We start from the raw sequence: 12,944 nt of genomic DNA on the forward strand, positions 1-12,944 counted from the left end.
CTACCATGAGGCCATTCTTGACGCACTTGAAGACATCGGCATAGGTGGCCGACTACACGCATGGATAGGGAGCTATCTCAGAGGACGTACCATTTTTATGTCGACATCCGACGGTGACACGGCCAGGCACCTCGTAAGCCGTGGAGTTCCGCAAAGTGTGGTCCTGAGCCCCATGGTTTTTAACATAGCACTGATTGGCCTTGAAGCTGAGCTTCCCGACGTCGTCAGAATCAGTGCGTGTGCGGACGACATATGCATATGGGCATCTGGAGCAACGCGACCACAACTGCGAGCAAGGCTACAACAAGGCACATCAATAACATTTGAAGTACTTACGTCGTCAGGGACTGGAACTTTCCATGGCAAAATGTGCTGCATTGGCATTTATGAAGAAATCAATGTCGCGGTACCCAATCTTCGCTCACGGAGCAGTGATTCCCGTGGTCAAGCACCACTGCTATTTAGGGGTCGTGATTGATCGCAACCTGTCCTGGTCAAAGCATGTGACCGTGCTGCAAAACAAACTAATCAGTTTTGTGTATGTTCTTCGTGTTATAGCAGGACTGAGATGGGGCCCTTCGGAGTAAAGTCTTCTGCAGGTATACAAGGCATTGGTTGTGGACTATATAAGGTACAGCTCACCTGTGCTTTCCAGCATGTGGGCAACGTGCCTTCGTACTTTAGAGAGCCTTCAGGCACGAGCACTGAGAACATGCCTTGGCCTGCCACGGTGCACGTCCACCTCTGGCACTATAGAGGAGTCACGCACCTACCCTATACAGGTTTACACGTCCTGTGAGCCTCTTCGAGTGCACCTTCGTCTGCTGACCCGACATCCACAGCACCCGTTGTCTTCGCTACAAGTGGACCGACCAGGCTGTACCTATTCGCGATGCCTCAATACGCATAGGCACATGATCCCTTCAGGCTTTGCACCTGCCGTAATCCCTGCAGTGCCTCCATGGACATTGACTAAACCACTGGTGTGCCTTCACATACGTGGAATTTCGTATAAGTCGCGTGTTTCTTGTATTGCCCTCAAGCAACTCACCTTGGCACATTTAGATGACCGATACAGCGACTCTGTGCACATTTACACCGATGTATCCGTAACTTCATCCGCCTCAGCTGCAGCCTTCGTGATCCCTCAATTCAATATTTCCCGACAGTACAAATTAGATCATAGGTCATCTTCGACAGCTGCAGAACTTGTTGCTATACAAGAAGCCATAAAATTTGTGAACGACCAAGCACCGCGTAAAAGGACGATTCTGTCTGATTCAAAATCAGCGCTTCAAGCTATTCAAGAAGAGGCCAATTTTACGAGTTAGCGCTAGGAATCGTCCAAGCATTTGACCTAAGACACAGGAGCGGTCACTTGATTACACTCCAGTCCCGCCGCGGTGGTCTAGTGGGTAAGGTACTCGGCTGCTGACCCACAGGGCGCGGGTTCGAATCCCGGCTGCGGCGGCTGCATTTCCGATGGAGGCGAAAATGTTGTAGGCCCGTGTGCTCAGATTTGGGTGCACGTTAAAGAACCCCAGGTGGTCTAAATTTCCGGAGCCCTCCACTACGGCGTCTCTCATAATCATATAGTGGTTTTGGGACGTTAAACCCCACATATCAATCAATCAATTGATTACACTCCAATGGATTCCTGGACACTGCGGCCTAGTCGGCAACGAAACAGCCAATAGCGAAGCAATAGCGGCAATATACAACGCTCCTATGTACGTCAAAGTACCGTACTCGCGAAGTGACGTCAACACATTGTTGAGATCACTCATGCGCGAATGCGCTGCCGCTTACTGGTCGCTACCAGATCACCGGAACAAGCGCCTGCGGGAAACAGACCCCGGTATGACTTTTCGTCTTCCAGATAAAATCAGCCGAAGACATGGTAATATACTGCACCGAATTCGCCTGGGCGTCACCTTCACTCGCCACTACACCCACCTAATCGGCCGTGCGGACAGCCCGAATCGGGAACGCTGCCAAGTGTGCGAAACGATAGCTCACATATTTTGTGACTGTGCATTATACGTGGCGCAAAGAAAAGTGCTAACTGCAATGTTGGCAAGCATTGGACGAACACCATTAAGTGAAAGCCATATATTGTCAGAAATGAACGACCAAACAGTGTCAAAAACTGCTGCAAACGCTGTTCTAGACTTTATAAAAAGCACTGGACTAAAAACTGGACTGTAGGGTACTATGCTAAGTGGCTGCTGTACATACGCACCACCTCTTCTTGGCCCCATCATCACCCTTAATCCCTTCTTCCTTCCCCTTTACCTTATCCCCTGTGTAGAGTAGCAGGCTAGAGCGAACTAGCTCAGGCTGACCTCTCTGCCTTCTAATAAATTCTCACTCTCTCTCTCAATCTCTTCCTTGCACTTGATTTCTCACCCATCAAAGTTATTGTATCCCACTCCAAATAAATAGCCTCTCGTCATAGATAGATAGATAGATAGATAGATAGATAGATAGATAGATAGATAGATAGATAGATAGATAGATAGATAGATAGATAGATAGATAGATAGATAGATAGATAGATAGATAGATAGATAGATAGATAGATAGATAGATAGATAGATAGACAGACAGACAGACAGACAGACAGACAGACAGACAGACAGACAGACAGTTAGATAGATAGATAGATAGATAGATAGATAGATAGATAGATAGATAGATAGATAGATAGATAGATAGATAGATAGATAGATAGATAGATAGATAGATAGATAGATAGATAGATAGATAGATAGATAGATAGATAGATAGATAGATAGATAGATAGATAGAGTAGATAGATAGATAGATAGATAGATTTGCTCTAAATGACTGAAAGTTGCTAAAAAATACTTCCCATTCAAACATCCACTCTTGACAGACTTACCCAAGTGGTGCTAGCGAAGTTTCCTCGCATCCAGAGCGGCGATACATTAGCAGGGAGCGGCGGCGGCGCTTGCAGAAGGAAACTCAGCGCTAGTATTAGTTTCAAGGAACATGCACGCTAGCGGTTGCCAGGCATCCTAAGATTGGGTTGAACAGAATGAGGTTGATGTGGATGTTTGCATTTGTTCGCTTCAACAAGTTTCCAGAAATAAAGAAGTTTGACACCACTGTAAAGCACTTTTTGTTTGTTTATATACATTTTTCGTTTTTATTTCCATAATTTAAATCCCGCGAATCACGGCAAGTGGTTGACTTGAGATCGCAGTGCTTGCCTCAGCTCCTTCTCACCGCTCACTCAGCAATGTAACAAGTTGGATCGCACTCACTTATCTCGCTCGGTTGGCTTGCCAGCTACAGGAAAGGTAAGACAAAGTTTTGGCGTGTAGAGAACGGAAGTTGCAGTGAGCTACGTCGAGCGATTCAACCACGCATTCAACAATGATGGCTGAATCGGGCTACACATGCTTTTGGAGACTCTGCGGCGTATTACCTCGGAGAATTCAGATTCCGCGAAGGTTTTTCAGGTTTTTGAGTGACAACGGGTGAGCACAAGTATTTGGACCCATTATTTGAGCATGGTATTTATTTCGCATGAGTACACGACTAAATCCTGTTCTCTGTAAGCAATGACGCTGGACTAACTAGTCAAGACAGCAGCCAAGCTGTTGTCGGCAAAGGGTGTTTATTGAAAGGCTTCAATTCGTGTTGGCTCAGCTACAGCGTTTTTGCTTTTTTTACTCTTCAAATCATACGAAGTAATTGTGGGTGCCTTCCTGTTCATAAAATTTATGCATCCATGGTCTGAAACCTTGTGTCTTTACTTCTAATACTATCGCTGAAATACATGTGATTGACTAAATGCTTCGAAAGAGCGTTGCAGGAGATGTCGCTGGAACCAATGCATAAGTGAACTTTTCTTCGTAAAGGCAACACTGTCGCCCTGACAAGGACAATTGAACTTGCCGAACCATTGGTTTCAGTTATGTATACATTGTATATTCAAAATTCTTGTATTGCTTCAAGCCTCTTCATGCCTTTGAACTTCAGTCTCGTTTATTACTCAAGTTCTGCAAGAAACGTGATTGCGTCATATACGAAGTGTCTACTTGTAATTGTTGACAATTTTTGTATTGGTTCGAATACTGTGAGTTTAACGTTCACTCATTTTGTCCATATGTCTGTTGTTAGTTAAAGCTGCTTTTATAGATTCACACTTTCTCACTATACGTATGTCCATCTTTTTACACAAAACATGCAATAAAAAGTTCAATTTATTTGTGCTGATCAAGTTTTCTCTTACTGAAAAATATGTCAGCTTAACTTTTGCCACTTCAGAACAGATTAACAAAATTTTAAAAAATTGTTAACACAATTTTACGAATGACCGCATCACTGAAGCGGCCAACGGTCCTGAAAAAAAGGCAAGAAGGCACGAGTGCATCCCACTTTCAAGCAAAGTGAGAAAAAAGAGCTTCTGCGGCAACCCTCCCCCTCTCGAGTTTTGTCTTTTCCGTTTATTTGGTCACTCGGCCAGTGACGTCATAAAAGAAATAGTCTGTTCGGGATTTATATCTAGTTGAATGCCCGGCAGCCGCCAGTGGGAAAAGCAGCGCTGGCGCTGCTTATGAGATAAAGTTACTGTATATGCTTCCTTTAGGTAGCAGAGTTGCGCATGGGTCCGCCGTATTGCTCACGGAGACGTTCATGTCGTGCAGGAAAGCCACCCCTTCCGAATCTAGGAGCCGACGCAGCCCAGGGGCCCCATGCATTTTCTCCCTCGTTCATCAATGACTTTCGCTTCGGAAAAAAAAAGGAAGGAATGCTTGAATAAATAATGGTCTTAGATATTACTGACGCTATAGCTTGTTCAATGGCAGTCACCATAGAAAGATATTTTTTTCTAAATAGCAAAGAAGAAAGACTTGGTTTTAATTGTCAAGAATCGTGTACACGGATCGCGACATTTTAGATTCCGCAGATCGCTCGTTTCAAGTAGTTTTCCGCCGCTTTAAACGATTAAACAGGCACCTCGATAAAACAATTGTTAGAACTATACTGCCGTGTGTTACAAATAAAGCGAGAAAGCGAGTTTCCTTATACTATAGCTGTGGCATCCTATCATCGCGACAACTACGCTGCACTGAGTCACGGCGCTGCGCTGCACAGACGCCACTAACACTGACGTTCACGACAGAGTTAGTAACGGACTACACAAGACACAATCACAACACCAAGGAAGTGGTACTTCCGCACTCAGCGGGATCGGCTCACCCGACTGCTTGGCCAGGGGTGGTGGGGGCGCCAGTGGCGCGGCGGTCGCCAGCACACGCGAGGCCATAAAGTTGGCTTTTTTCTAAAATAGGCTTTATCCTTGTTTTCTTTGTGCACGTGAGCGTGCTTGGTTAACGGAGGCGCTAGCGGCGAGTTCTATCAGTGCTGCAATTCTGCTACTTAAATGTAATTATACAGTAACTCTAGTATCAGCATGCAAAAGCACGTACATGAGATGCATAGAGAGCTTCCGCCCTCTTCTTGTAGCCACGCCCAGCTGCCGCGGGCTATAAGAAGCGCAATGTGCTTGCTAAGTGGTTTTCGTGAATCCATGTTTTGCGCTGGGACGGACTTTCGCTACTTATAGTCGATGAGGGTCGCCAATGCGCTGCTGTCTGCCCTGCAAGCTTGTTTACTTTCTCTGCTCCCGCAGATGATTATTGGCCACTGACCAAGAGAGGAAATGTGCGTGGGTCGCCTTCATCATAACGACTACCGATGAACACATTCAATGAATGAATTCGTATGGATGTTTGATTGATTGTGCGAGTGTTTGCCAGAGTGAAGGTTGCACTGAACATCTTACACTCTAACGAATAACCAGCCAGCCCAACAACAAGTTTTATTCAACTGGGTGCCTTGTTGAAAATTTCCTCTGATCTATGTCATGTACTGAACAGCTTCTCTGGACATCCACGTTCACTAAGTGGAAAACCTTACGAGTTTTCTATAAAAAATGCAGTGTGTCTGAATTTAGAGCTATTTCTATAGCCGATGAAAAACAGGGCACACAGGTAGGAATGACAGTGCCTCTGGATGATGATTCTTTTTTTTAAAACGCTCGTCAGGCTCTGAGTGTTTTAGACATGCCAAAAAGGGTTCAATCTGCAATGTTAAACTAATTTTACGAGTGTTCTGCTAGTCGCAGGCGGGACACCTGTGTCTACTTTTGAGGGTTGTGTGAACGCAATATGATGTCGAGAAAGTCACTTAATCTGATTTGACGATGGATCCTCTGAGTGTTTTGTCTGTCCTCTTGTGCAGCACATATCGCATCAGAGGAGGCCAAGGTTAAGTATAATCCATATATAGCAAATAGGGTCATGAGTTCCAACTTTCTCATGCAGATTTTTCACCGTGTTTATCAATTATTTAAATTCCTACTAGACATATGCCATGGGGAGGACTACAGTTTAACGACAAAATCTATAAGTACACGTAGAGATAATCATATAGGTGCACCGCATGATCAGTATCTAAGGTTGCGCACATGCACTGCAGGATTCTGCGTTCTTGGTCCATTCATTACCCGCTGCTACGATAAGCCAATGACTTTACCATACTCAAACTATATAGTGCCCGTAAGCACGACATTTTACACTTACCGTCTGCCCGTCGCAATTCAGCTAGATATTATTTCAATGCGTGAGATCACGCACGTTTGTATGACCCCATCTGTACAGACTGTAGCCTGAAGTCCTTTCGGTTGCTGTAATCATGTATGACTTTCCGGCACCTGCACCCGTTGCTGGATGACAATTATCCTATGCTGCCGAACAATGCACAAACGGCATATAGCGAAAGTATATGAGCCACACAGAGCGAGTACCCATTGTTCGTTCTTGCAGCTAGCGAAAGCACCAGAAAACGTATACATTCATCGGGCTGTTGTGTTACATCTCCGTTTGCTGCATTGACGCTCGCTTATTTCCTGGCTTTAGACACAAAGTTTCTGTGATGTCTTGGCTATCCATGATGTTTCGTTTGGCTCGCAGAGGTTGATGTGCATTCATTTGTGGCTTCCTAAAGTTCACAACAGACCAATAATTTATCTGAGAAATTCTTGGTTGTAATTTCGGGCTGCTCGGAAATGGCAAATAAAAACGATTCTGATATATGTGGCTGATACCTGTGTTACGTGAGACAGACCACTACCGCTTGGGCAAGCGCACGATGGTAAAGAAAATTGCTAAGTTTTCCTTGGTAAGTATTTCTTCCGGTTTTAGAGAGTTGGATTAAGCGCAGGACTCAGAACTGCGCCAACATCTACACAAAAATGGCATTATCAGAGGATTTATTGCAAAATTTATAACTGTGGCAGTATTAACTCAAGAAACGTTGACCGCAGGATGATCTCTTTCTCTATTTCTCTCTCTCTCTCTCTCTCTCTATATATATATATATATATATATATATATATATATATATATATATATATATAATTAAGAATAAAGGAGCACACTTACGAAAATTTGATAATTGTTTACGTTTCGGCCGTGGCACGGCCTTCGTCAGGGCCGTGGGCCTGAATCCTGACGGCCTTCGTCAGGGCCTGAATCCTGACGAAAGCGGTGCCACGGCCGAAACGTAGAGTAAACAATTATCCAATTTTCGTAAGTGTGCTCCTTTATTCTTAATTATATTTGCACCGGACCCACAGAATGTCTTTTTTGAATCATATATATATATATATATATATATATATATATATATAAATCACCAGAAGAAGCGAACGAGCAAACGAAAAACGATGCTTTATTGCCAACGTTACGGCCGGGGACCGGCCTTCGTCAGGGCATACGTGCATATATTGATATGCACGTATGCCCTGACGAAGGCCGGTCCCCGGCCGTAACGTTGGCAATAAAGCATCGTTTTTCGTTTGCTCGTTCGCTTCTTCTGGTGATTTATAACTCGACCGGAATCCAGGAAGACTTTCAAGAAATATATATATATATATATATATATATATATATATATATATATATATATATATATATATATATATATATATATATATATATATATATATATATATATATATATATATCTGTGTGTGTGTGGCCCTTCACAGTATCATAGTACGAGGACTCTAAGCCCCGTGCTACTGTGACAAGAATACCAGCGTGAAAGCAGACTAGAAAGTCTCGCACAGTATGGCGGAATCTGGAAAACCATTTTGTGTTGGTAGCAAGGACAGTCACAAAAGATCTCATGAACATTGAAAACACGTTTCGCAAGCTGTCCATCTGGGCCTACAATGACATGAAATGAATTCTTCTGCGGAAGACGATGAGCACAGTTGAAGATAGGAATCTAACATTCCATTCGGGATTGGAAACTGCCGCCTTCGTAAAACTGCACATTCTATCGTCTCTAACCTTGCAGACTTTTGACTGACCGCACAGGTTTTGATTTATCGATATGTAGCGTTTAACGTCATACGATTGTGAGAGACGCCGTAGCGCAGGGCTCCGTAAGTTTTGACCACCTGCGGTTTTTTTAACGTGCACCCAAATCTGACCACACGAGCCTACGGCGATTTCGCCCCCATAGATAATGCAGCCACCGCAGCAGGGGTTCGCTCCCACGACCTGCGGGCCAGCAGCCGAGTACCTGCCACTAGACCACCGCGTCGGGGCCACGCGTGTGTGTGCGGGCGTGCGTTTGTGTGTTGTCTACCTGGTCAATCAACTTGCGCAGCAAACATATGTCTCGCCTTTTCGCAGTCACTCAGCCTCATAAATCATGCCGGCTGATCGGAAGACGGCAAGGCTGTTCCAGTCTGGAAATCAGGTAACATAAACTACCCTGAAACCACCGTTTCATTTCATTAACTAGCGTGCCTTGTATAATAATGCAACACGTCATATCCTCACAAATAATCATCTTTTTGGGCTTCAACGCAGCTTTCCATCCTTCACAGCACAGATTTGGCAAGGGCTTTTTTTTCGAAACCCGGCTACCACTATTCCTTCATGACCTAGAGACTAGTCTCAACTAGTTACATCGACTGAATCATTCTTGATGCTGCGAAAGCTTTCGACAAAGTTTCTCACCAGCGTTTGTTCCTAAAACTTTCAAAAAGGAGCTTATATCTTAACACCTTGAAATGGCTTGAGCAGTTTCAAATTAAGTTCGCTCAATCTGTCTATATTAATGGCAATCTGTCTAAAGCTCTCCCAGTAAACCCAGGAGTCCCATAAAGATCTCTTTCCACTCCTCTTGTATTCCTAATATATATATTGTGATGTAACGGTGAAGGCAACCTTCATTAGGCCCAGAAGACACGATGAAGTGACCACGCCCAAGGCACAGAACTCAGACAAGCCAAGTCCCCACAGCAGATGAAGATGATGACCACTCAAGATGATGAATATGTGTAAAGATAGTAGATGTGCTTAATGAATGCCTACACTAACTTCCCCCCCACGTGAAAGCGGTCATCCTGACCGCAGTTCTTGGCCGCAGTTTAAAGCGAAGAGGAACGCCGTATGAAAGGCTTCATTCAGGATACATGGACTATTTCTGCTGCCCTGTAGCGGCGGTCCGTCGGAAGAAGAACGGGTGCCACGCGATAATTCACAGGAGATGTTTGCTCCAAAACAGTGCAGGGGCCAATAAAACGTAATTGAAACTTTTCGCACAATCCGGGAGTGGGAATGGGTGTAAGAAGGAGGAATTCTTCGCCAGGGCTGAAAGACACGGCACGATGAGAGGCATCATATTCAAGCTTGCGATCCTGTTGCTTGGCTTCAGTGTTGACGCGAGCCAGCTGGCGGCAATGAAGTAGACGAGACGCGTATTCTTCACTTGAAGATGAACATGGTTTGACAGGCACAGAGAAGAACGAAACATCAAGGAAAGAAGAGGGGAAGCGACCGTGGACGAGGTAGAACGGCGAGTAACCGGTTGTGCGCTGTACAGAGGTAATATACGCAAAAGTGACAAATGGCAAAATGGTGTCCCAGTTTCTGTGGTCGTGTTCGATATACATCGCTATCATATCTGACAGTGTACGATGAAAGCGCTCAGTCAGGCCGTTCGTCTGAGAATGGTAACTGGAGCTTGTTTTGTGTGTAGTGCCGGATGCCTTGAGCACTTCTTCGACGAGTTCTGAAAAAAATACTCTTCCATGGTCGCTCAGGATTACTCGAGGAGCTCCGTGTCGAAAGATTATTGCTCGAAGAATGAAGTCTGCCACTTCCGAAGCTGATGCAGAAGGCACGGGAGCTGTTTTGGCGTAGCGGGTCAGGTGATCGACAGCTGTAACTATCCATCAATTGCCCGTGACAGTCATAGCAAGCGGACCATACAGGTCAACGCCAACTACCTAGAATGGTTGCAGGGGACACGGGAGCGGTTGTAATTGTCCACTTCGAGTTGATGTAGGTAGCTTGCGACGCTGACAAAGGGCGCATGAGGCAACGTACTTCGCGACACAGGTGGACAAGCCCGGCCAGTAGTAGTGACATCTTACGCGGTCATACGTTTTCTGGAAGCCCATGTGTCTAGCAGACATGTCGTCGTGATATGTCTTGAGGACTTGAACCTGAAGAGAGCGAGGTAGAACGGGCACCCAGCGTTGACCATCAGGGTGGTAGATATGACGGTACAGAACGTGGTTGTTGAGCTTGAATTGTGCCAGCTGTCGGCGAAGACGGGCGTTAGGGGGTCAGCAAGTCCCGTCAAGACTGTCCATGATGCGGTGACAGTAAGGGTCAGCACGTTGGTGCGATAAAAACAAACCACACTCGCTTGGAGAAGTTGGGTCCACAGTAGCTAATGACGAAACATGTAGGAAAGAGACGGCCGAGAGCCTCTCGAGTGCGGCAGTGGCGGGTTTGTTAAGTGGCTCCGAAGAGAGCGGGCAACGCGAAAGTGCGTCGGCGTCTTGATTCTTGTTTCCCGACTTGTATGTGATCGTGAAGTCATATTCTTGTAAGCGAAGAATCCAGCGACCAAGACAGCCGGACATGTTCTTGATTGTCGAGAGCCAGCACAAGGCGTGATGGTCCGTAACCACAGTAAAGTGGCGGCCGTGGAGATAAGGTCGAAACTTTTGTATCGACCATACGACTGCTAGGCACTCCTGTTCGGTGATGGTATAATTCTTTTCGGCAGGGGTCAGTGCACGGCTCGCGTATGCGACGACTTTCTCACGTGAAGATTTGTCTCTCTGTAGGAGAACTCTACCAATGCCTCAACCACTAGCGTCTGTAGTCAGGAGCGTAGGCGCGGTTTCGTCGAAATGGCAGAGGACTGGTTCAGATGTGAGTGCACACTTCAGTTGGGCAAACGCCACTTCACATTCAGGAGACCACACAAAGGTGGCGCCTGATCCGAGCAACTTGTGCAATGGGGAACTATTGAGGCGAAGTCTCGAATGAATCGGCGAAAATAACAAACGAGGCCGAGGAAACTGTGCAAATCTTTGGCTTTTTCAGGACGCGGGAAGTGTTGGACAGCGTAAATCTTCTCAGGATTGGGACGAATACCGTCCTTGCTTACAATGTGGCCTAACACTTTAATCGTCTTGCTCGCAAAACGGCACTTCTTGGTGTTCAGCTGAAGGCCTGCATTTGCAAGGCACGTAAGAACTTCGTCCAGTCGTTGCAAGTGCTGAGGGAAGGTTGACGAGAAAATAACGATATCGTCTAAATAGCACAAGCAAGTCTTCCACTTCAAGCCTCGTAAAACTGTGTCGACCATCCACTCGAATGTTGCTGGAGCATTGCAAAGGCCGAATGGCATGACGTTGAATTCGTACAGCCCATCTGGTGTTGAAAACGCTGTATTTTCTTTGTCATCCTCGTGCATCGGTACTTGCCAGTAACCTGAACGCAGGTCTAGGCTTGCGAAGTACTCAGCACCTTACAGTGAATCCACAGAATCGTCTATGCGCGGCATGGGGTAAACATCCTTGTGGGTAATCTTATTAAGTGCTCTGTAGTCCACGCAAAATCGCACGGAGCCATCTTTTTTCCTTACTAAAACAACAGGGGATGACCAAGGACTCGCGGAGGGACGTTAAATGTTCCGTTGCAGCGTATAGGCTACATTTTGTTCAATGATCTCACGCTCGGACGAAGAGACGCGATATGGTCGACGGCGTACGATGGAAGTGCCATCGGTCTGGATACGATGCCTAATAATGGACGTCTGTCCCAGAGATGAGGAATGGGCATCGAACAATCTCCTATGCTTTTGTAGCAAGGCAAGCAACTCATCTGTCTGTGAAGAGGTCAGTTCTGGACAAATTGTCGCAGCAAGAACAGAAACGCGTGATGAACGCCTAATAGAAGGAAGGTCAGAACACGCTGGCATAAGTGGGACAGCAGAGACAGGTTCAGATTCAGCAACGCAAGCCATAAGCCATTGTGGTACCTTTAGGAACGAGAATTTTCTCAGAAGTCTGCTTTGTAGCATAGACAAGTCCGGAGCCATTGTGCAATCGCGCTAGACCTGAAGCAAGGGCTATACCTCTTGCGAGACAGCGTGCAGATGGTTGGACAAACACATCACCAGAGTCGATCATATTAGAAGTGGTGGCAACTATCCGCTGATAACCAGGTGGTAGCTCGGTATCTTCAGCAGCGAGCAAGCGAACGGGCTTGTCATCCGCATACACGGCATAGTCAGTTTCCATCATATGAACAATTGTTTTTCGACAGCAGACGGAAGCGTTCGCCTTCGACAGAAAATCCCAGCCTAATATAAGCTGGTGGGCCCGCAAACTCAGCACAGCAAATTGTACAAAATGAAGAAGACCAGCTATGAAAACTCGAGCGGCGCACACAGCGGCAGGTCTAATGGCGTCCCCTTGAGCAGCGTGCCGTGTAGGTCCATCATAAGGGGTGGTGACTTTTCGCAGACGTAAGCGCAAAGAACGATAAATCACTGACAAACAAGCACCAGTGTCTAATAAA

The 12,944-nt window shown here is 45.8% G+C and overlaps 1 protein-coding gene and 1 long non-coding RNA gene across 6 annotated transcripts in view; both read right to left on the reverse strand.

Moving 5' to 3' along the window:
- LOC119167632 (uncharacterized) overlaps positions 1-12,944 on the reverse strand; it is a 73,630-nt gene that overhangs the window by 20,656 nt on the left and 40,030 nt on the right. The window contains exon 5 of one of the 5 annotated variants that reach the window (XM_037419136.2): positions 3,143-3,315. The exons of the other annotated variants lie outside the window; for them this stretch is intronic. Within the exon in view, the coding sequence (XP_037275033.2) occupies positions 3,287-3,315 (29 nt within the window). The 3' untranslated portion in view covers positions 3,143-3,286. Of the gene's footprint in view, positions 1-3,142; positions 3,316-12,944 lie in introns of those variants that run through there. 5 annotated transcript variants of the gene reach the window in all.
- On the reverse strand, positions 3,518-6,770 carry LOC142765270 (uncharacterized). Its single transcript, XR_012884130.1, has 2 exons — positions 6,621-6,770; positions 3,518-4,031 (listed from the first exon to the last, which is right to left on the reverse strand). It is a non-coding gene; the product is annotated as an uncharacterized LOC142765270 (long non-coding RNA).

Source organism: Rhipicephalus microplus, chromosome 6 (assembly GCF_043290135.1).
Source record: "Rhipicephalus microplus isolate Deutch F79 chromosome 6, USDA_Rmic, whole genome shotgun sequence".
Classification (NCBI taxonomy): Eukaryota; Metazoa; Arthropoda; class Arachnida; order Ixodida; family Ixodidae; genus Rhipicephalus; species Rhipicephalus microplus.